Source organism: Nicotiana tabacum, chromosome 4, assembly GCF_000715075.1.
Source record: "Nicotiana tabacum cultivar K326 chromosome 4, ASM71507v2, whole genome shotgun sequence".
Lineage (NCBI taxonomy): Eukaryota > Viridiplantae > Streptophyta > Magnoliopsida > Solanales > Solanaceae > Nicotiana > Nicotiana tabacum.
Genome location: NC_134083.1, coordinates 22,301,759 through 22,324,682, shown reverse-complemented (window position 1 = coordinate 22,324,682; position 22,924 = coordinate 22,301,759). Strand labels below are relative to the sequence as shown.

Sequence of the window (22,924 nt, the reverse complement as noted above, 5' to 3'; positions counted from 1 at the left end):
ATTAAAAAAATTCAAAAGGCTAGCGATCAAACAAATTTCAAAGGCTAAGGTATTGTTGTGGCTTGCATTCCTTCTAATCTACATCGTTCCAGCTTGATTAATACGACCCAGAGGTTTGGCTGGGTCGCCAGTGGTAAACTCCAACAAGCAATCTTTCCTTGAAAAGGCCATACATTTGTATTCTACAATTGCCTTTTGGTGTGGAACTGCATATTATTAGGGCCTTAGGGGTGGCTGGCGAGAGCAGACAGTATTAGGCACCTCACCGTGGTCCATCAGACATTAACATATATGGTCCTAGGCAAAAACTACAAAAGTGTAGAAAGAGGAACTATTGTTGTTTCAAGTACTTGCTAGTTGCTACACACAAGAGTTAGACTACAAAGATATCCTTTCCTGTTCGTAATTCATCTTACAGCTTTAAGGATCGTAAAGAACATACCCAATTCAGAGGTCCAAAACCATATTCCATTCAATTCAAAGTGCACTATAAGGATACAATCCCAAAAAGAACCAACATGTCAAAAGATTTAGAGAAGGAAAAGAAATCCATCCCTTCTCCACTCGTGAAACAAAAATAGTCCTCCACAATTAGAAAGCAGCATGTGGAATGATTTTCTTAATCAGGCCAAGAAATAAGCCATATTAAAGCGTTAATGCAAATAAAATAGCTGACAGACTATCCAAAAGTCAGAGGCAGATATAAAACATGCATCAAACCTATACTCTTGATTCAGGAGCTTTGCCTAAACAAGAGATGGGGGGAAATCTTCATCAGAACTCTGTTGGTGGTTTCAACCTAACAAGTCTCTTGATTCTATCTTTGTCAATGTTTTCCAGCAACCCCTTCAAAATAAAACAGTGAAACAATAGCATTAGCCAGACGGCACCAAACTGAATGACAACATACATTGAGCTAACAGCCAAACTGAATACTTGGTTCTCTTTGTTATCATATTGGACTGAAAGGGTTCATCAATTGAGACAATCGGTTTGAGCTAACAGCCAAATCGAATACTTGGTTCTCTTTGCTATCATATTGGACTGAAAGGATTCATCAATTGAGACAATCAGTTTGAGTAAACCTAAAGCATGATTTAGCAAAATCCCTAGCTGGTATAAACAGTGTGACCTGATGGATGCAGTAAATCTTGCAAGCCATCTGCCACTGGATAAAAAAGCATGTGGTTTTGCATCAAATAGGTACAATTTGAAATACGCTTAAGAGTATTCATAACCATTCTATGCCTCTCCAAATAGAATCACACCATAAACTTGAGAAGATGAGAGCTTCAAGTATGTGAAATTATTTATGTTCCAACGCAAAAACATTTTGGCTTACCGTCCACACAATTTCATCCAGAACCAGGCAAATCTTTCCATACTTGTCCAGGAAGGATCTCTCTGTTGGAGGTTTTCCACAAACATCCTTGATAGCAGATGTTATTACAAAAATTGCTTCAGACACTGCAAATAAAGCCAATGAGATTCCATAAAAAAGAGTGGAAGGACAATTTTGATGATGCTATAAGTGTAGAACAATCACCCCCAATAAATGGAATAGCTACCCTCTGCGACTACAGATAATCCCTGCAGGACGAGAGCCACGCAGCTTAAAGAAAGACAACACAGCCTCACTGATGGCAATTTCCATAACATTGCCTTTTTTCGTAGTCCGCAAAATGGAAGCTGCAATGCAATTTTCCATCAAACCTAATGTGGTAGCATTAGTAGTTGGCTTCCTCCTCTAGAGTTCATAACACCTCAAAAGAAAAGTCAGCTCAATTATGTGATCTACACTAAATTATCGAAGGACTTAATATTGGATGGACACCATAATGCAATTACGTACTCAACCTAAAAGTAAGCTGCACTAGTGGTAGGATTCCTTTTAAATTTTGACCACATAATACTTGATATTAAGAAAATACAATCATTTATCTTTACACTCTTGTTGAGTAACTCCAATATTTGATAGTCGAAACAATGGTAGGAAAAACTATTGATAAACACTATTGGGATAAAACTATTTAGCAAGTTGAGCCTTTTTTTCATTTATTTTTTAAAAAGTTATGGTTCAGACCAACTTGTGTGCACCTCAACTACCAGATATCTGCTACCTCCCGCGAGCACAAATCCTGCATAACTATGCATGGCTTAGGTAAATAGGTAAATAGGAAGAAACTACTCAATTTTTGTCTCTGATGAATTTGAACACGACCTTCCACGGCCTTCATCGCTTTTCATTGACTGATAAGTGACACCTTTAAGTACTTAGGGGTCGTTTGGTACAATGGTGGGATAAACCAGGATATCCGATGGGGTGGGATATCCCATGGGATAAGCTATCCCACCTTCTATACAATGTTATCAAAGGCGAAAAGCGCAAAAAAACTCTAAGATCCCTTGGGGCTTTAAGCGCAAAGCGCAAATAAAGCGTGGTTTTTGATGAAAAAATGCGCAACGGGAGAAAAAGTAAAAATATGCATGTAGTCTAACAATAATCATTATAAGCATGAATAACAAATATATGGACAAAGAAATTGAAAAAACATTCACTATAAAGTAAAATATCAATTGTTTAAGGTCGCATTTTCATGATTACACTCATTGGCAAGAAAAAGTATGCCTTAGAGCTTTGATGTGACACTAAAGCGCCTACAAAGCGAGGCGAAGCGCTCAATGTGTTTTGAGCCTCGCTTCAGGGTTTAAGCGCACTTTAAGCGCGGCTTTGACAATACTGCTTCTATATGGATAGCTAATCCCACCATTTTAGTATAAAACTTATTCCGGGATTAGTTAATACCTATAACCAAAGATGGAATTAATACAATCCCAAATTTTATCCCCGAATTATTATACTTATCTATTGTACCAAACAAACCCTAAGTAAGTTAAGGTCAGACCTGGTTTGCTTTCTTTCAACTCAACTACCAAAATCAATTGCCAAAAGCATACTTTGAGCTACGTGGAGACAGAATAACTAGCATATCTAAATAAAGTTTGTACATAAATGAGACAAAGACAACACAGTTTGCAGTTTCTTTTAGCATAAATTAATTGCTGACGAGGCTTTAAACAACTGTACCATGCATATCTTTTGTTGAAACATTAAAGGTAATGACTCAGACTTACAGGCAAGTTCATCATACTCATCCTTTCCTACAATATATATGCTGACATCTCCAAGTACCGTGTATACAATGTAAACAGACCTGCAGAGGAAAAATATGTCAAAAGACTATAGATAGAAGATTTGTCATTAAAACAGTCCTAATTACTAGTAAACCACCCTTTACTACAAGAATCTTTTGCTATGGTTTAGCTAAAGGAGGGTGAGTTCCAGAAGCACAGCTAATTGATCTGAACTCAATTCCAAACACTACAGATATAAAGGAGGAAGCTTGGGAAGCAAGCATCTTGCCTGTCAGCACAGAGTTCCTCTCTGTGTCACCCTCCCTCCCCACATCTCCAACCAACAACTGTTTTTAGCTATATGTTATTGACATTGGTCAGGAATGTGGACCACCAAATAACCAGATAACAAATTTACATACTTGTGGCAAGCCACTAGGAGTTCTTCATTCTTGACCCCTTTAAGATTCTCCGCACCCAGCTTAACTAAGAAAGACCTCCAATGCAGACGCTCCTCTGCTGGTACTCCATTAAAACTGCAAATGAAGATATATTAGTGGTCATTCTTGCCCGGAAAAGAAAGAGTTCGATTGAAGAAAAAATAGCATCTTTATTTTATTGGCAGAAAGTATCCATAAAGAAGAAAGAAGAATGTGCACTGTCTTGTATGTAATTTTTTATGAAGGTGGTGTCCGGGCCCGCTCGCACACACCTCGACTGTTCCACTGGGTACTTACTATCTCCCATGGATAACTCTGCCCACTAAGGCTTAGGCAGATGAGAAGAAACCACCTAATATTTTTTGCGTGCACTGAAATTTGAACCTGAGATCTCATGGTTCTTCTCTCAATTCATTGACCAATAGGTCACACCCTTGGGTGCACTATGTTGTATGTATACTGATGATATTAACCCCAAATGCGATACGTATTGAAAAGATAGTCTCCAAATTTTAGTCCATGATCAAATGTTCTGGGTTCCAAATATTTAGACACAGTTTTAGGGAAAAGGTAAGATAGATAGATTTAATACATAGTTCTAAAGGATAGTTGAAATAGGAGAGCGCTACATTAATATCATGCAATAGGAGGATAACTATTTAAGTGATAGTCTCTTTTATAAAATGATAAGACCAGTAATTTTATATGAGAGTGACACAAGACGAGTGTCAAATGCAAATATTAGGATGATTATGCGATTATACAATATTAGATAATATCATAATGAGTACGGTCAATAGAAGGACAAGCAGCACACATAGGGATAACAAGATAAGGTTGTTAAAGATGGTTTGCTCATCCCTTGTGAAGACCTACAAATGTATGAGTCAGAAGGTATGACAAATGACAATAGGTGTTAAAAAGGGGATGGGTATACCTAAACTAAATACAACGAAGTTGTTTCAAAAGACCTACAATCTCTAGGAAATTGGAATCCATACAAACTTGGAAAAAAACAGAACACAATGGAAAACGCAATACCAGGCGATCTAGACAATACTAGCTAGTCGGGATAAGGTTTAGTCATGTATGTATATTTACATCAGATACAGTGTTTGCTGAGAATCTTTTTAGTCTATCTGAAGATCTGTATGTCAATAGAAAATGCAAAGAACCTCTAGGATCTAGTATCATAGAATTCTAAATCGTGGATTATTGGAATGTAACAAGTCCAACTGGAGTAAAATGGATGTTGAGAATTCATATAACCAACCACAGCTAACTTAGGATTGAGGCATAGTAGTACTACTAGTTGTTGTTTTTTATCAAATGCCACCCCTGGGAGTGATGGAGCAACACCAAATTCAGTAGAAAGCAGCTAAGTAATCAACATTTAAAATTGAGCACTAAAGTAACTAGAGACAGAAGGCAGATATTGTTGATACCACAAAATTAAAAAGCCTAATGAGACTAACCGCATATCAGCGCAGCTTGTTAAACGGATACCATAAGGAATAAGGAAATCTATAAGATAAAGCAGCGATTTAAAGAGGATATTCTCGAGTATTCATTTACGCGGAGAAAACAGAATTTTAGCAGTGCGTTACCGTTCGACGAGGATATTGCCCTCGGAGTTAGCAAATAAGACAGCCAAAAGCATTTTCTAACCCTTTTCCGAATGCGATTGTTGCTGATCTGATCGGCGAACTCGGATCAGAAATCGCCGTTGTTGGTCGCTGAACAATTAGTTTGACTGGTAATTGTATTCTGACCCCTGTCTTCCCGAATATTTCTTGTCCTTTCTTTTTATTTTCTTTTCATTTTCCTTTCATTATCCTTTTACTATCAAGGAGAATTGTGCCTCCTTACCAGTTACCACTTACCATTTTTTTTTCTTTTTTCCTTCTTTACCTTATTCGAACTTTTGGAATATTTTCATTGGCCGCTCTGCTATTTGACGTTCTTTCAGCTAACATTTGCCAAATGTGATACTTTTGCTTTTCTTTATCTTTTGATTTTTAAAAAATAGTATGATTGATTTTTTAATTTTAAGTATGACCGATTCATAAATAGTGAAGAGACGAAGATTATAATTGGAGAAATTTGTAGTGATACTATTAGAATTTTGAACGTGATTGATATCGGTTGATGCTATAACCATATAATGTAATTCACGGAATATCTCATACAATACTAAAAGAGTATAGCTTTTAGGCACAGAGCAACTCGAAATGAGAAATGTATGACTTTTAGATACCGAGCAACTCGAAGTGAGACTAAACTGACCATCATATGGCTATGAGATTAGACTGATTTGGCTATGAAATCCCAAAGTAATTGACGAGCTAAAATTATCTTCACCACTGCAAATATGTTTGATAATTGCTCCTGGCCATACTTTTACACTTGGTTTGGGAGGACGGTTTCTCGAGTAATCTTTTCTACCATGCTAAGGTAAGACCAACAAATGTGTGAAATCGGACCCTTTCTTCCTTAATAATGCAATTGTTAGGTAAAATTTTCACGGGGCAGTTTATTTGCACATGGCCATTTAACAGGGAAAACATTAAAACGTCCTTGCTTTCTTGGAAGGACAGTTTGCAATGTTTCTTGCTTACAACTATTTCAGATTTTTTCCCTTTAAAGCCTTCTTATTATCTTCGTAAAATATTTAGTCCGTTAGGAATAAAAAATGTATGCCCAATTCAGGAATTATGACTAGACTGTTCAACAAAATAACATGCTAGCATAAATGAATCATGAATAACATTGGACAAGTATGAGGTCCCTTTCGTCTACCATGTAAACCTTTCTAATGTTAGTCCTGTTTGTTGCTATTATGGGTGTACAAAGAAAACCGATAAATCGTGCCAAACCGATATTCGAGTCAAACCGGGAAAGTAGTTTGGTATTAGAAAATAAAACCCGACCATAATTGGTTTGGTTTGAATTTAACTAAAAAAAGTCAAACCGAAACCAAACCAATCCGATAGTACATTTATATAATTTTTAAAAATATTTTATACATATAAATATTTATTGTAATGTATTTTATAAATATTTTTTAAACTTTTTCACAGTTTTATCTTTTAACGTATTATTTCAAGTTTAGACTTAACATTCTTGAATGGTAAATAATTTTTATAACCCATAAATGTAGTAACTCAAACAAAGTTCAAATCAATATTAATGCTAACAAAAGAAATTCAATTCAATACTAGGAATGATGATAGTGTTGGATAATCATTTTAGTTTTACATTGGTTTATAATGAAAATGCATAACTTACTTTATCTTTTTCTTTAGTGCTTAGTTATGTAATTAATATTAGTAATTATTAGCTATACTTATTTTAGCATGACCTATATAGTATTTTTAGATTATGTTAATTTTTATTATGGATTATTAATTAGCAATATTTGTTTTATATAATTTTATTATTTTATCTTTGTTATTGAATATTTTAGTAAAATGCTATAACTTATCTCATATTATTGTGTTAGTTTCTTAAAAAATACATTATATAGTTGTATTTTACTAGAACTTAAAAAATATTTGGAGCACAAATTACATATTTTATGCTATGAAGACTTTACCGAAAAAAAATCCGAAAACCAGTACAAACTCAAAAAATTCGAGAAAAACCGAGGTTGAAAAACCCGACTTTATTGGTTTGGTTTGGTTTATAAATTTAAAAATCCGACACAATTGGTTTGGTTTTATAATTAAAAAATCCGAACCAACTCGACCTATATATACCACTAGTCGCTATAAAGGTTATTGGACGTCTCGATAGAAGAAATCGTATTTTTTTAAACTAGTTTTAGTATTCGTGTATTGCACGTGTACATTGCGTCAATTAGTATAAAACGTGCAAAAGAAATAAATTAGAAAAATAGCAATTGATGTTAAACTAAAGATATTTGTTCAAATGATCAAAATGAATATTATTACATTAATACAACAGTTGAATTAAATATCTTCAAAATATACAAAGATGATGAATTTAGTTGAATTAGTTATATAGTATTTGAAGTTTAGAGATTTTATTATCATTATCATATATGGTGGGAGATCTGCATCTCCTATATCTCAGGCAACATCTCTTTTATTAATGTTATATTCATAATATCATAATAGCAGAAAATAATAAATTAGTTAGTACTTAATTAATTGTCAATTTTGGACGAACATGTTTTTTTAATGCAACTAAGCGCACAGGCTTCCGGTTGGTATAAATAAAGTATACAAATTTTATGCTAATTATCGTGTAACGAATAAATCAGTTTTTTTTATTTTTTGGACAATAAAAAAAAATAAAATCTAATTTTATTTTATTACGATTCTAAAATAAATATTTTATGTAAAAAAATGAGGTTAAGTTACTTTATAACAAAAGATATTAAAAATTTAAATACGTGTTCTGCTCTTTTCTTTTCTTGGGTTTAGTCTAACATTAAAAAAAATTATTTAAATATTTATGTGTCTGTTTTTAGCATGTGAAATTTGTTCTTTGTAACTTAAGTACATAGAATTCGTATTTGTTCATTTAAAGGTCATCAAAATTATAAATACGATAGGTGTACCTCTTCTTATGCAAAAATATTGGCTAGATTTGTATTGGTCTAAGTCTAAATTCCTTCTATACTAATTCATCCAAGACCAAATAAAAGTTAATACTACCTTAAACTCATTCCGAATAAACTCTGCCATTAACAATTTTGAAATTTCAAAATCAAGTTCATTAAGGACAAATTTTCATATTTATAGTTATTTCAAAGTTCCAAGTATATTTGTTTATTTAAAGTTTAAATATCAGTTATAGTTATAATTTTACATAGTATGAATGTAGAACAAATTATTTTTAAAATTAACATTACCACTAATAATTATGACTTCTAAAGTTATACCTAAAGTTAAATCAAAACTCTTTAAAAATAAAAAGGGAAAAAATTAGCATGCATTGGTGATGTCTTTTAGGTAATCAATTATTGAAAGTATTTGTAAAAGAAAAGGATACTAACAATTATATACATCAGAGGCTAAGAGGCTAAGAATATACATTAAACTCCAAAAGCATGTTTAAAGTTCACAAGGATATAATATTAATTTAAGGAAAGAATTGAAGTAAAGTAACTTTTAATTGAATTTAAAGTCCTAAATATTAGGACCTTCTATGTAGTTTAAATAAAAAAAAAAAGTTTAAAAATAAAATTTAGTTGATTTTGAACTTTAAAATATTAGGAAAATAATTAAATAATTATTTTATCTAGTATGAAATCTATTTTTAAAGGGTAAAAAACGCGAACAACATTTCACTAAGGGTCTTCGTGCGCGTGTACACTGTCTCATTGAGTAAATATTTTTTTTAAAAAAAAACATAAATGCTAGTATATGAGAAATTGTGTTTGAGGGATAAAATAAAATGTATATGTTTTTTTAAAAAGGATGTCTCACTTTATTTTCATTTTTAGCAAGAATACACAAGCCTTGAAGATTTAAATTTTTTTTTGAAATATATTTCGATAGTTATTTTCAAGTTCATTTTAAAGAAACAAATAGGGTCAATGAAATGAAAGAAGACGGTCTTTTTTTGTATGTTGATATTTTTGTTCCATTTTAATCAATAAAAAATACTACTAAAAAGTTTTCTTTGAGCGAGCGACTTTTCTATCTTTTTGGGTATCTATAATAAAACGATTTTTCATAATTTTCTTTTGAATTGAACACTCATTACTTAGTACATGTCAATTAAAAAAATACATATTAGTTAATTATATATGTTGATCTTGTTTCTATTGCTATGACAGAAACATAGTAAATTGTTCATGATTTCTCACCGAATTTAAGATGAAGACAATATACAACATTCATCAATTATTTACATAATCAATTTAATTATAAGGTAATTAATAATTATATCTAAGCATTAATTGACAATATATTACAAATAAATTTTAACTTGCTATCACAAGTTACAGTTCACTATAGTATAAAAATTCTTATATTGTTAATATACATTGTGTAGCCATATCACAATCGCCTATACATTAATAAAAAGGCTAATAAGGTGTTGCATATCTCTCTTTTTTCAAAATGGTAGAAGAGTTTTTGAGCTAGTATAAAAGGAAGAAATATGTAATTTAATAGATGCACTTTTGTAACTCTAAGTATAACTATATATATTTGCATGATTAGGAATAGGAGACACAGATTTAATTGCACAGGATGGAAAAAACTAATTAATGGATAATTAGTATTTGGTAAATGTTATATATTTATCATTTATAATTGTAGTAAGTTTTAATGAATAAATTTATTAATAATATAATTAATTTAGTCTAAAATAATTAAATTAGCTATAACAAAGTAAGAAAGGAAATAGACAAAAACTTGGGAGAAGCAATATATTCTTACGTCTCGTGTTCACGAAAATCAAAGTCACCCATAAGGAAATAAAGCTCTTTTATATTAATATCCTAAATTTAGGATTTTTTTACCTAGTTCAAATAAGGAATGTTTTGATAAGCAAACTTTTGATTGATTTTAAAGTAGTAAATATTAGGAAAATAACTCAAATTATAATTTTGTCTAATATTAAATTTATTTTTAAAGAGTAAAAAAGACGAACAACATTTCACTAATAACCTTTGTGCTTTTAATATTATATAGATCTTTAGCCCGTGATATGTGCTACATATATAATCGAACACTTGCAATAAGTTCTCGTCTAAGTAGACAAAAAGAAGGTCCCCAACTTGCTTTAATGAACAGTTTTTGCCCTCCTATAACATCCAAATGAAATATTGATATTTTAAGCTACCAAACTCCTGTTACTCCAATATTAAAGCAAACATAACTATGACAATGTCAAGTACAAGTACTATTTGATCCAAAATATAGATATTGGTTCAACCAATTAGATTTAAATAAAGAAGAGTTAATCTTAGCTAATAATAATATCCAAAAGATAAGGTCATTGATTTTATGACAGATAATATGTATATTTGACCGAATGGTAATTAACGTGAGCAATAATAACAGTATTCAATGATCCAAAAAGATGAAAGATAACATTAAATAGCAATAAATAGCTATGAATGGCATTTAAGTAAATAAAAATGTGTGAGTCACCCGAAAATGGGTGAGATATGTGGATATTAATGAAGAATGATTGATGAGCCTTAGAACACTCAGGTTGTTCTTGGATCAAGTGAAAAAGCTAGACAAGAATCTTAGTAAAAAGGGTTGTTTATGTATGCTTGTAATATGGTCACATTCTCTCTATAAAGTCAATGTGTTTTCTTACAAGTGAATATCTCATGTCCCCTATCATTGTGTCTCTTTCTATTTATAGAGAACATATTCCTAGAGACCCTAATAGTACATGTGCAGAGAATATCCACTAGAATATTCTCTTTAATGTCCTATCTTAAAACAAGCCGTTATAACTCTGTCTAGGATGTTCGACCTCGACCTTGATCTACGACGACTTCTCGACCTTGATCATTGTTGACTCTTCGACCGCAACCTTCATCGTTTTTGGAACCACTTTGACCTTGGGCAAGTCTTCATTGAAGTTGTATTGGTAACACATGGCAGTCTGTAAATGCCTCCTTAATATTAACATGGTTTGATCATATTAGAGATAATTTTTGACCCATATAGTTAGTCCCTCCACTTATTGAGGTCGTCCTCGCAGGTAAGCTTAATGAGAGGATAATGTCGTTTTCGATCGAACTTATCAAGTAAGCTACATGACTTGTAATCGTCGTGTCGAATAAGCCATGTGGACCTCTGTTGGCGGCGTATTTCAAATAGCTCAAGTTTCCCGGGCGATTTATTGGAGTTATCCTATCCAAGGATTAGAACGCCGTCATGACATCAGACGTCATTATGACGTATATTCCTGATATGTTGCCTCGATTCGTGCGTAACCCTTGATTGGATCTGCCATTTCGATTCCGGTGCCAATTATGACGAGCCGTTTTCGGGTCTATGCCATGATCTCTATAAATAGATGTTTTTGGACTTGAGTTTGAAGTTTGTTTCTTCGAACTTTCTAGAGAATCATCCTTCTTCTTGCCATTTTCTTCTCTAAACTTCCTTTCCTCACTCTGTTTCCCACTCCATCCCCATTCTTTCCTGCTTGTTATTCTTTTTTACTACTTGCATCATGTCTAACTTACCATCAAACGATGGTGAAGGGAGTTGTATTGCTCCTTTAGCAATTATGTTTCCTTCTCATGGGGAGGGTGCTTCCGCCATTGCTGTTGATGAACCATACCCGTCAGTGGAGGAAATAATCCCCCGCAATCCTGACGTTAGGTCCGACCTCACCAAATTACCAAACGTTGTGCCTGGGATTTTTCTATCGAAGATGATGCCTAAAGAATTGGCAAAACTCAAGGCCAAATTCGGCCTTCCAAACCATATCGAACTGATCCCGGCTGGTGAGGATGTGGTGCAGGTTCATCGCCCCAGATACTGCGCTTTATACACTTATCCCTTTCTCACCGGTCCTTCCGTTGGTGGAGGAATTTTGTCATCACTATGGCATATGCCCTGCTCAGCTTGTGCCGTACATCTACAAAATTATTAGAATGATGACCAAGTTTGGTTCGTCTCTTCGTCCCTAGCTTCTATAGGGGAACGATGTTGAATCTTCACCATCGTGGAGGCAAATATTTGGTGGTGAAGATGGACGATAAGGCCAGTCGCTAGTTCTGGCTCAATATTTTCTACGTCAGGACTGAGGACGTGGTGGCTAACGTCGATGGCTTTCCCCAGGCTTGGAATTACACACGTAAGTGCTCGTTTTTTGTTTGTGTTCCTTTAGTTGCTCGGAATTAATCTAAGGACTTTCCCTTTCCTTGTAGCCAACAATCAACCTCCCCTTTTTGTCATGCGCATTTTTGACTGGGTAGAGCAAATCCTCCCCCACATTGTAGGGATCTGCGACTGGCCGAGCTTCATCAAGAAGTTCAGACCGACTCTTCCTTCGACAGGTAACCTTTTCTATTTGCCCGTGGTCATTTCATTTTTCGTTGTAAGCTGATTCATTTTGCTAACTTCAACGTTTATTTCTTTCCAAGGGATAGGGTCTTCTCGAAGGAGCCGAGCACCGGTGCCATCCTTTCAGAGGAAGGCTGTTGCACCTTCGTCTTCTACCCTATTGCGGCTACCACCACTTCTGTGCTGACCCCTCCCTCGGTTGTCACAGTCAAAGAACATGCTTCTATTCCATCCGCTGCTTTCGCTCCTCAACTCTTTTCACTGGTTGATGAGGACGACGATATCTCTCCCGAGGACAGTAGTCTAATGCCTCATAAGAGGAGAGCCATGGATGTGGGAGGAGATAGACGAGTAGACGTCGACATGGAAGAAGGCGACTTCGTTCTTCGAGAGATGGCCACAATGCATTTTGGAGAGAGAACTATGGTAGAATCTGAGGTCCCACATTTAGAGAAGATGAACGTGAGTGCATCGATGCATCCTGCGGGGGAGACGGTCGATGGCAGGATGCCTGACGACGGCCTCACACTTTCGAGGCAAGAGGAGGTTTCATCTTCTAGGGCTGCAATGGATGTCCCCTCTTCTGTTGATGGCAGAGAGAAAGTTGATGCTGGATAGGATGCTGGGTCTGACTCCGATATGGATCTGGATGAGTTGAGGATGATCGATGAGGGACTTACTCAACTCTAGGTGAGGTTAGAAGGGGGCTCCAGAACTATTACAATTCCAATGGATCGTAATCTGCTTGTAAATACCGATGGAGTAGTCCCTGCCCTCAGTCCTCTTTGTTCTGAGGTTGAGGGTACGACCCTCGAGATGATAAACGAGCTCACTCTGTCAAATAACATTGTTGGTCTCGCTCTCTGGGTAAGTATGACTTTCGTTTGTTCTTTTCCTTATGCTTTAGTTTCTTTGTAAGTTCTAACTCTTTTTCTTTGTTTTGTAGATGGTAATTCTAGAGATTGAGAGTACTCGACGGGAGAGGAGACATAAAGAAATTTACGTGAATTTGAAAGATAAGTATGTAACGTGCCTTGGAAAGTATCGGGAGCTCTGGTGTCGGCTTCGCGAAGGCGGCGATGTGCGGGTCCTGAGGGAGGACTAAAGAAGAGGGACGAGGAGCTGATGCAGGATGTGGAGAAATGTAGAGTCCTTGAAGGGACGTTGAGGATCAAAAAGAAGGATCTTGAGCTTAGTAGGGGCGTAGAGGCCCAATGCAGCGATCTCCAAGCCCAAGTGGTTCAGCTGCAAGTCCAACTTAAAGAGCTTCAGTTCAAGGTGGAGACTCTCAGCGGCGAGGTCGCCGAGAAGCAGGAGGAGCTTGATAAGGCAGAGTCTTCTCGGTCGGAGGCTCGGAGAAGGGTGGAGTTCCTTGAATTAGCAAACCGAACCCTTCGTTCTGAGCGAGAAAATGACTTGTCGGCGGCGTGGGCTAAAGAACGGCTCGATGAAAGGATTGGGGAGTTGGAAAAAACGTCCTCCGATATTTATGATCGAGTTGCTGCCCTGGAGGCCGAAAAGGCCAAACTTCTTGCATGACCTTCTTCATGTACGACTTCCGGCTTCCCCAACGTCCCATGTGAGTTGTATGAAGAATGGATTCATGCCGAGGCCCGACTGTATGTGCTTCGTGAGTTGCATGTGGATGGCTCCGTTCCTGCCACAGATTTCGATGATGCTCGGGTCAAGGCTCGCGAAGTTCGGGTTGCTTGTGGCTACAACCCGACTACGCCTCACCCCGACAAAGAAAATGATTACGGGGAGGATGCTATATATCAACTTGAGGACGAGGCCTGGTACGATTCTATTTACCTTCCGGGCAAGAATGGAGAGGGCACTGGAAATTGGGGCAGTGCCGGCGTTAAAGACCGGACCAGTGAAGACGTTGTGGGTCATGATGGCGATGGGCAGTAGTAAATTATTTTTATATTTTTGTGTATTTTTGCTGGCATCTTCAAGAGCCTTTGTAAGAAACCTTTGTCTATAAATATCAAAGTTGGTTTTTGCTTTCATTTGTGCCTTTCTTATTTGCCGTGACTTGTTCCTGTACTTTTCGTGTTTTGCTCCTTCATACTTTTGCCATCGTCCTTTGACTAGTCGTAGTCTCTGGGTTGAATAGCTATGGGTTGAATCACCCCTTTGTCCGCATAGATCGAGTATGTCTAAGGATCGGTCGGTTAGGTTTGAACTTGTTCAGACTTAGCTTCTTGTTCGGTTAAGTTTAACCTTCTATCGAAACATGGCCGAGGGTCGATATGTGTTATTTGAACTTGGTCGATATGTGTCATTTGAACTTGGTCGAATGTTGACCTCTTTAAATCGCGGCCAAGGGACGGTAGGTGTTGTTCAAACTTGGTAAATTTTAACCTTTTGTTAAATGTAGGTGTTGTTTGAGCTGAGTCAAACTTGACCTTTTATTATGGTGTGGCTAAGGGCCGATAGGTGTTGTTCGAGCTGAGTCGAACTTAACCTTTTGTTAAGGTGCGGCCGAGGGCCGATAGGTATTTGTTCAAGTTGGGTCGAATTTAACCTTTTGTTAAGGTGTGGCCGAGGGCCGATAGGTGTTTATTCGAGTTGGGTCGAACTTAACCTTTTGTTAAGGTGTGGCCGAGGGCCGATAGATATTTATTCAAGCTTGGTCGAACTTAACCTTTTGTTAAGGTGAGGCCGAGGGCCGTTAGGCATTTGTTCGAGTGGTGTCGAACTTAACCTTTGTTAAGGTGTGGCCAAGGGCCGATAGGTGTTTGTTCGAGCTGGGTCGAACTTAACCTTTTGTTAAGGTGTGGCCAAGGGTCGACAGGTATTTATTCGAGCTGGGTCGGACTTAACCTTTTGTTAAGGTGTGGCCGAGAGCCGATAGGTATTTGTTCGAGCTTGGTCGAACTTAACCTTTTGTTAAGGTACGATCGAAGGCCGTTAGGTATTTGTTCGAGCGCGGTCAAACTTAACCTTTGTTAAGGTGTGGCCGAGGGCCAATAGGTGTTTGTTCGAGCTAGGTCGAACTTAACCTTTTGTTAAGGTGCGACCGAGGGTCGATATGTGTTTGTTCGAGCTGGGTCGAACTTAAACTTTTATTAAGGTTCGGTCAAGGGCCGATAGGAGTTGTTCGAGCTGGGTCGAACTTAACTTTTCTTGAGATGCGGGCGAGGGCCGATAGTGTCACGACCTGAAATTTCCCACTGATGGGACCGTGATGGCGCCTAACATTTCATTTGCTAGGCAAGCCAACGTTAGAAAATCATTAACCCAATTCCTTATTTTCATTCAGTAAATAACAATAATTAACTAAGATAAAATATGATAAGTGCAGAATATTATAAAACTGTATTAATTACTACCACCCGGATCTGGAGTCATAATTCACGAGCATTCTAGAATTTTCTACAAGTAATAGTCTGAAAGAAATACAATTGTCTGAATGAAAAAAATAGTAGGACAAAGAAGATAGACGGGGACTTCAAGGTCTGTGAATGCCGACAGATCTACCTTGAGTCTCCGGACAACGGACCAATAGCAAAAATCTCGATCAACCTGAGCCGGTACCAAAATCTGCACAGAAAGTGCAGAGTGCAGTATCAGTACAACCGACCCCATGTACTGGTAAGTGTCGAGCATAACCTCGATGAAGTAGTGACGAGGCTAAGGCAAGGTACCTACAAATCAACCTGTACAATTTAATAGTGTATATACAAATAACAAAAATGAAGAACTAAATAGGAAATGTCGGGAGGGGAACATGCTGAGGGGAATACGAGATAAAGAAATACAACAGAATGATAACCGGAGCAGTCAGCATACCATGAATCAACAGAAATAGTGAATACAGTAAAGGAAAAATACACGACATCACCCTTCGTGCTTTTACTCTCAATTTCACCATAAAATCAATAGAAACGGCATGGCAACTCCCTCCGTGCATTAACTCTCATATCATGGCACGACATCACCCTTCGTGCATTAACACTCACAATATGGCACGGCATCACCCTTCGTGTATTAACACTCACAATATGGCATGGCATCACCCTTCGTGCATTAACACTCATAATATGACACGACATCACCCTTCGTACATTAACACTATCCCTTACCATAATGCTATGCATAAATAACAACAGGGAGATAGAATAACAAATACAAACCTTACTTCAATATTTGGTTCCATAATATCAATCTCAACTTTAAAATAAAAACTCAATTATCACCAGAAAATCCGTAAACATGATAAGAACGATAAATTGAACAACACTAGTATAACACGTAGCAATTAGGCATAGGAAAGAGACAATATAAGAAAAATAGAGAAACATGAAAAATAGGTAAATTGGTGGCGCGTCACCTCACATATACGCCGCTCACATGAATTTCACTTAGCAAGTAGTCTAAGGTTCCTAATTCCCTCAAGTCAGGGTTCGACACAACACTTACCTCGCTCTGAAGGCCACTTATTTCTCAACCACAACTTTTCCTCTGGATTTCACCTCCAAATCACTCGTATCTATTCAAAAATGACTCAATAATATCAAATTTTGCTAAAGAAATCAATTATATTGCATAAATTAAATTTTCCAAATTTTCCTCCAAAAAGTCAAAAAATCGACCCCGGTCCCACTTGGTCAAAACCCGAGGTTCGGACCAAAATCAATTTACCCATTCACCCCTGAGCCTGAATATGTAATTAGTTTTAGAATTCGGCCTCAAATTGAGGTCTAAATTCCAAAATTTCCAAAATTTCTAGTTTCTACCCTAACCCCTAATTCTACCATAAAAACTCTAGATTTTAGGTTGATAATTCATGAATGTAATCGGTAATTGAAAGAAAATGGTTTAGAATCACTTACCAACACTTTGGGGAAGAAATGGCTCTTGAAATATTGCCTCACACTGTTTGATTTTTGAGAAAAATGAATTTTTTTGGCTAAATCCCGTGTTTGGATTCTGTTAAGTGCTGGGCGACAGTGTTCATCGCGATCGCGTGAACACTGCCGCGTTCGCGAAGAGCAGCCTCCTAAGGACTTACGCGATCACGGGAGGCTTTACGCGTTCGCAAAGGCTTAGCCCGCCTTGCCTTCGCGTTCGCGTGAAATGGCTCGCGTTCACGTAGAGCTTTCCCTGATCCCCTGCCCAGCCTAGCGAAAGCTACGCATTCGCGTTAGACGGGTCATGTTAGCGTAGAGCAACTATGCTCCGCGTTCGCGATCATGGTCTCGTATTTGCGTAGAGTAAATTCTCCCCAGCCCAGTTTCCCCTTCGCGATCGTGAGAGTGACTACGCAATCGCGAAGCACAACATAGCAGACACCAGATACCGCAAAAATACCAGATTTTTCTAAAGTTCAAAACATCCCGTAGCCTATCCGAAACTCACCCGAGTCCTCGGGGCTCCAAACCAAATATACACACAAGTCTACAAATATTATACGGACTTGCTCGCGCGATCAAATCGCCAAAATAACACCTAGAACTATGAATTTAGCACCAAATCAAATAAAATACTCAAGAACACTTTTAAAATTCTATCTTCTCAACTGGACGTCCGAATCACGTCAAATCAACTCCGTTTCTCACCAAATTTCACAGATAAGTCATAAATATTATATTGGACCTATACCGGGCTCCGAAACCAAAAATACGGACCCGGTATCAACAAGGCCAAACATCAACCAATTCTTAAAAACAATAAATTTTCAGATTTTTAATTTTTATCAAAAATTCATAACTCAAGCTAGGTACCTCCGAATTCGATTCCGGGCATACGCCTAGGTCCCATAATTCGATACGGACCCACCAGGACCATCAAAATATGGATCCGCTCCCGTTTACCAAAAATGTTGACCGAAGTCAACTAAAATCAACTTTTAAGGCATAAATTCTTATTTTCATCAATTTTCAACATAAAAGCTTTCCGGAAACATGCCCGGACTGCGCACACAAATTGAGGAGGGTAAAAATGAGATTTTAAGGCTTAAGAGCATAGATTCGAGTTCTAAAATATAAGATGACCTTTTGGATCATCACATTCTCCAACTCTAAAACAACTGTTCGTCCTCGAACGGACATAGAAAAGTACCTGGGCTGGTGAAAAGGTGAGGATATCTACTCTGCATATCGGACTCGGACTCCCAAGTAGCTGCCTCAATAGGCTGACCTATCCACTACACTCGAACTGAAGGGTAACTCTTTGATCTCAATTGGCGAACTTGCCTCGCTAAAATAGCCACCGGCTCCTCCTCGTAAGTCAAATCCTTGTCGAACTAGACAGAGCAGAAATCAAACACATGGGACGTATCGCCGTGATACTTTCGAAGCATGGACACGTGGAATACCGGATGAACAACTGCTAAACTAGGTGGCAACGCAAGCTTGTAAGCCAGCTCTCCCACTCTCTCCAGAATCTCAAAAGGTCTGATATACCTAGGGCTCAACTTGCCCTTCTTTCCGAACCTCATTACACCTTATTTCCGAACCTCTCTCCGACCATGAATGCAACATCACGAACTCTACGGTCAACATAACTCTTCTGCCTGGACTGAGCTGTGCAAAGTCGATCCTGAATAATCTTGACCTTATCCAAGGCATCCTGTACTAAGTCTGTGCCCAACAACCGAGCCTCTCCCAGCTCAAACCACCCAACTGGCGACCGACACCGCCTACCATATAATGCCTCATAGGGAGCCATCTGAATGCTTGAGTGGTAGTTATTGTTGTAGGCGAATTCTGCAAGGGGCAAGAACTGATCCCACGATCCTCCGAAGTCTATAACACATGCGCGAAGCATATCCTCCAAGATATGAATAGTGCGCTCGGACTGCCCGTCCGCCTGAGGATGGAATGCTATGCTCAACTCAACCCGCGTATCTAACTCACGTTGTACTGCCCTCCAGAAGTGCGAGGTAAACTACGTACCTCGATCAAAAATGATAGACATGGGCACCCCGTGAAGACGGACGATCTCACAAATATAAATCTCTGCCAACTGCTCCGAGGAATAGGTAACTTCCACATGAATGAAATGCATTGAGTTAGTCAGCCTATCCACAATGACCCAAACTGCATCGAACTTCCTATGAGTCCGTGGAAGTTCAACAACAAAATCCATATTGATACGCTCCCACTTCCACTCAGGAATCTCTATCTTCTGAAGCAAACCACCAGGTCTCTGATCCTCGTACTTTACTTGCTGACAATTTAGACACTGAGCTACATATGCAACTATGTCTTTCTTCATCCTCCTACACCAATAATGCTGCCGCAAGTCCTGATACATCTTGGCGATGCCCGGATGAATAGAATACCGACAACTGTGGGCCTCCTCAAGAATCAACTCACGAAGTCCATCCACATTAGGCACACAAATACGACCTTGCAAGCAGTCTCTCACCAACTGGAATATATGCAAGGCTACCCATACTGACTAACTTTCTACTCAAAGCATCGGCCACCATATTGGCCTTCCCGAGATGATACAATATGGTGATATTATAGTCTTTCAATAGCTCCAACCACCTTCTCTACCTCAAATTGAGTTCTTTCTGCTTGAACAAATACTGCAAGCTCAGATGATCCGTGAATACCTCACATGGCACGCCGTAAAGATAGTGCCTCAAAATCTTCAGCGCGTGAACAATGACTGCTAGCTCTAGATTATGAACAGGGTAATTATTCTCGTGAACCTTCAACTACCGCGAAGCATATGCAATAACCTTGCAACCCTGCATCAGTATCGCACCCAAACCAATACGAGATGCGTCAAAATATACTGTATAAGGTCCTGAACCTTTGGGTAACACCAATACCGGTGCCGCAGTCAAAGCTGTCTTGAGCTTCTAAAAGCTCGCTTCACACTCGTTTGACCACCTGAACGAGGCACCCTTCTGGGTCAATCTGGCCAACGGGGCTGCTATGGATGAAAACCCCTCCACAAATCGACGGTAATAGCTCGCCAAACCCAGGAAACTACGGATCTCTGTAGCTGATATGGGTCTAGGCCAGTTCTGAACTACCTCAATCTTCTTAGGATCCACCTGAATACCCTCTGCTGATACAACATGACCCAAGAAAGCAACCGAAATCAACCAAAACTCGCATATTAAGAACTTAGCATATAACTGGCTATCTTTCAGAATCTGAAGAATGATCCGAAGGTGCTGCTCATGCTCCTCTCGACTGTGGGAGTAGATCAAGATATCATCAATAAACACAACCACAAAGGAATCCAAGTAGGGTTTGAACACCCGGTTCATCAAATCAATGAATGTTGTTGGGGCATTTGTCAGCCCAAATGACATCACTAGAAACTCATAATGCCCATACCGAGTCCGAAAAGTTGTCTTAGGAACATCGGATGCCCTAAACCTCAACTGATGGTAACCAGATCTCAAATCAATCTTTGAAAACACCTTGGCACCCTGAAGTTGATCAAATAAATCATCAATCCTCGGCAATGGATACTTGTTCTTGATGGTGACTTTGTTCAACTGCCGATAATCTATACGTATCCTCATCGATCCATCTTTCTTCTTCGCAAACAACACGGGTGTACCCCAGGGTGAGACACTAGGTCTAATGAAGCCCTTATCAAGAAAATCTTGTAACTGTTCCTTCAATTCTTTCAACTCTAGCAGGGCCATGCGGTATGGCAGAATGGAAATGGGCTGAGTGTCCGGAGCCAAATCAATGCAGAAATCAATATCCCTGTCGGGTGGCATCCCCGACAGGTCTATAGAAAACACCTCTGGAAACTCGCGAACAACCGGAACTGAATCCATGGAAGGAACCTCCGCACTAGAATCGCGGACATAATCCAAATAAGCTAGACACCCCTTCTCGACCATATGCCGAGCCTTCACATAAGAGATAGCCCTGCTGGTAGAATGGCCAAGAGTCCCTTTCCACTCTAATCTAGGCAATCCCTGCAAGGCTAAGGTCACTGTCTTGGCGTGACAATCTAATATAGCATGATAAGGTGACAGCCAATCCATACCTATTATGATATCAAAACAACCATATCGAGAAGTAGAAGATCTACATGAGTCTCAAGACTCCCAATGGTGACCACACACGAACGATAAACACAATCTACAACAATAGCATCCCCCACTGGTGTGGACACATACATAGGAGCACTCAAGGAATCACGGGGCACAACCAAATATGAAGCAAAATAGGATGACACATAGGAGTAAGTAGACCCCTGATCAAATAGAAATGAAGCAACTCTACTGCAAACTGAAACAGTACCTGTGATAACAACGTCAGATGACTCAGCCTCAGGCTTGGCTGGGACAACATAACATTGGGGCTGGGCCACACCACTCTCAGCTACGTCCCTGGGACTACCTCTAATCGGATGGTCTCCACCTCTAACGGCCTGACCTCCACCTCTAACAGTTTGGCGTCTACCTTAGGCTGCCTGACCCCTGCCTCTGGCTGGCTGAGCAGGTGGTGCAGCAACCGGTGCCAGAACCATGGCATGAGAACTCTGATGCTGTAAGGTGGCCGTTGTCCGAGGGCAAAATCTAGCAATGTGCCTCGGGTCACCACAAGTATAACATAACCTTGGCTGCTCTGACTGCTGACCCTGAAACTGACCCTGTCGACCTGAATAACCACCCTGATAACTCTGGGGTGAAAGTGCACTAATAGGAGCTGGTGGTGTACTGTAGGCTGGCTGTTCGGAATAATGCATCTGAGGGCCACGACCACCTGAGGCACCGTGGGATGCCTGGAGTGCTGAATGAAATGGCCTGGGAGGATGGCCTCTACCAAAAGTACTCCTACCTCTAGATGAGGCACCGTGAACTCACTGGAATAACGAGGTCTCTTGTCAGACCCCTGACCTCCCTGAGTAAGAACCATTTCGACTCGTATGGCGACATTAGTAGCCGCCTGAAAAGAAATCTCACTCCCAGTCTCCTTAGCCATCTGCAATCTGATAGGCTGAGCAAGTCCATCAATAAACGTCCTCACCTTCTCTCTCTCGGTGGGAAGCAAAAGAATAACATGACGGGCCAAATCCACAAAACGGGCCTCATACTGGGTAACAGTCATACTGCCCTGCTGGAGACACTCAAACTGACGACGATGCTCCTCTCTCAATGTGATAGGCAGAAACTTCTCTATGAAGAGCTGGGATAACTGGTCCCAAGTAAGAGCAGGCGACCTAGCTGGTCTGGTCAATAAGTAATCTCTCCACCATTTCTTGGCGGAACCAGTCATCTGAAAATGCAGCAAAATCAACTCCATTGGTCTCCACTATACCTATGTTTCGTAGAACCTCATGACAGCTGTCAAGATACTCCTGGGGATCCTCTGAAGGAGCACCACTGAAGTGAAA

General features: G+C 38.7%; 1 protein-coding gene across 1 annotated transcript; it reads right to left on the bottom strand.

Moving 5' to 3' along the window:
- Positions 1–376: 376 nt before the first annotated feature.
- On the bottom strand, positions 377–5,390 carry LOC107772431 (uncharacterized). The gene is made up of 5 exons (XM_016591946.2): positions 5,183–5,390; positions 3,558–3,671; positions 3,136–3,215; positions 1,343–1,467; positions 377–846 (listed from the first exon to the last, which is right to left on the bottom strand). The coding sequence occupies exons 1-5, from the start codon at positions 5,233–5,235 to the stop codon at positions 775–777; spliced, it is 444 nt and encodes a 147-aa protein (XP_016447432.1). The 5' UTR covers positions 5,236–5,390; the 3' UTR covers positions 377–774.
- Between the last annotated feature and the right edge of the window lie 17,534 nt (positions 5,391–22,924).

Coding starts and splice junctions, on each gene's coding strand:
- LOC107772431 (XM_016591946.2), bottom strand. CDS start 5,235: ATGCTTTTGGCTGTCTTATTTGCTAACTCCGAGGGCAATATCCTCGTC. Junction 3,672..5,182: donor GGCAATATCCTCGTCGAACG/GTAACGCACTGC, acceptor CTTCATTTGCAG/TTTTAATGGAGTACCAGCAG. Junction 1,468..3,135: donor TGAGTATGATGAACTTGCCT/GTAAGTCTGAGT, acceptor CTTTATTTGCAG/TGTCTGAAGCAATTTTTGTA.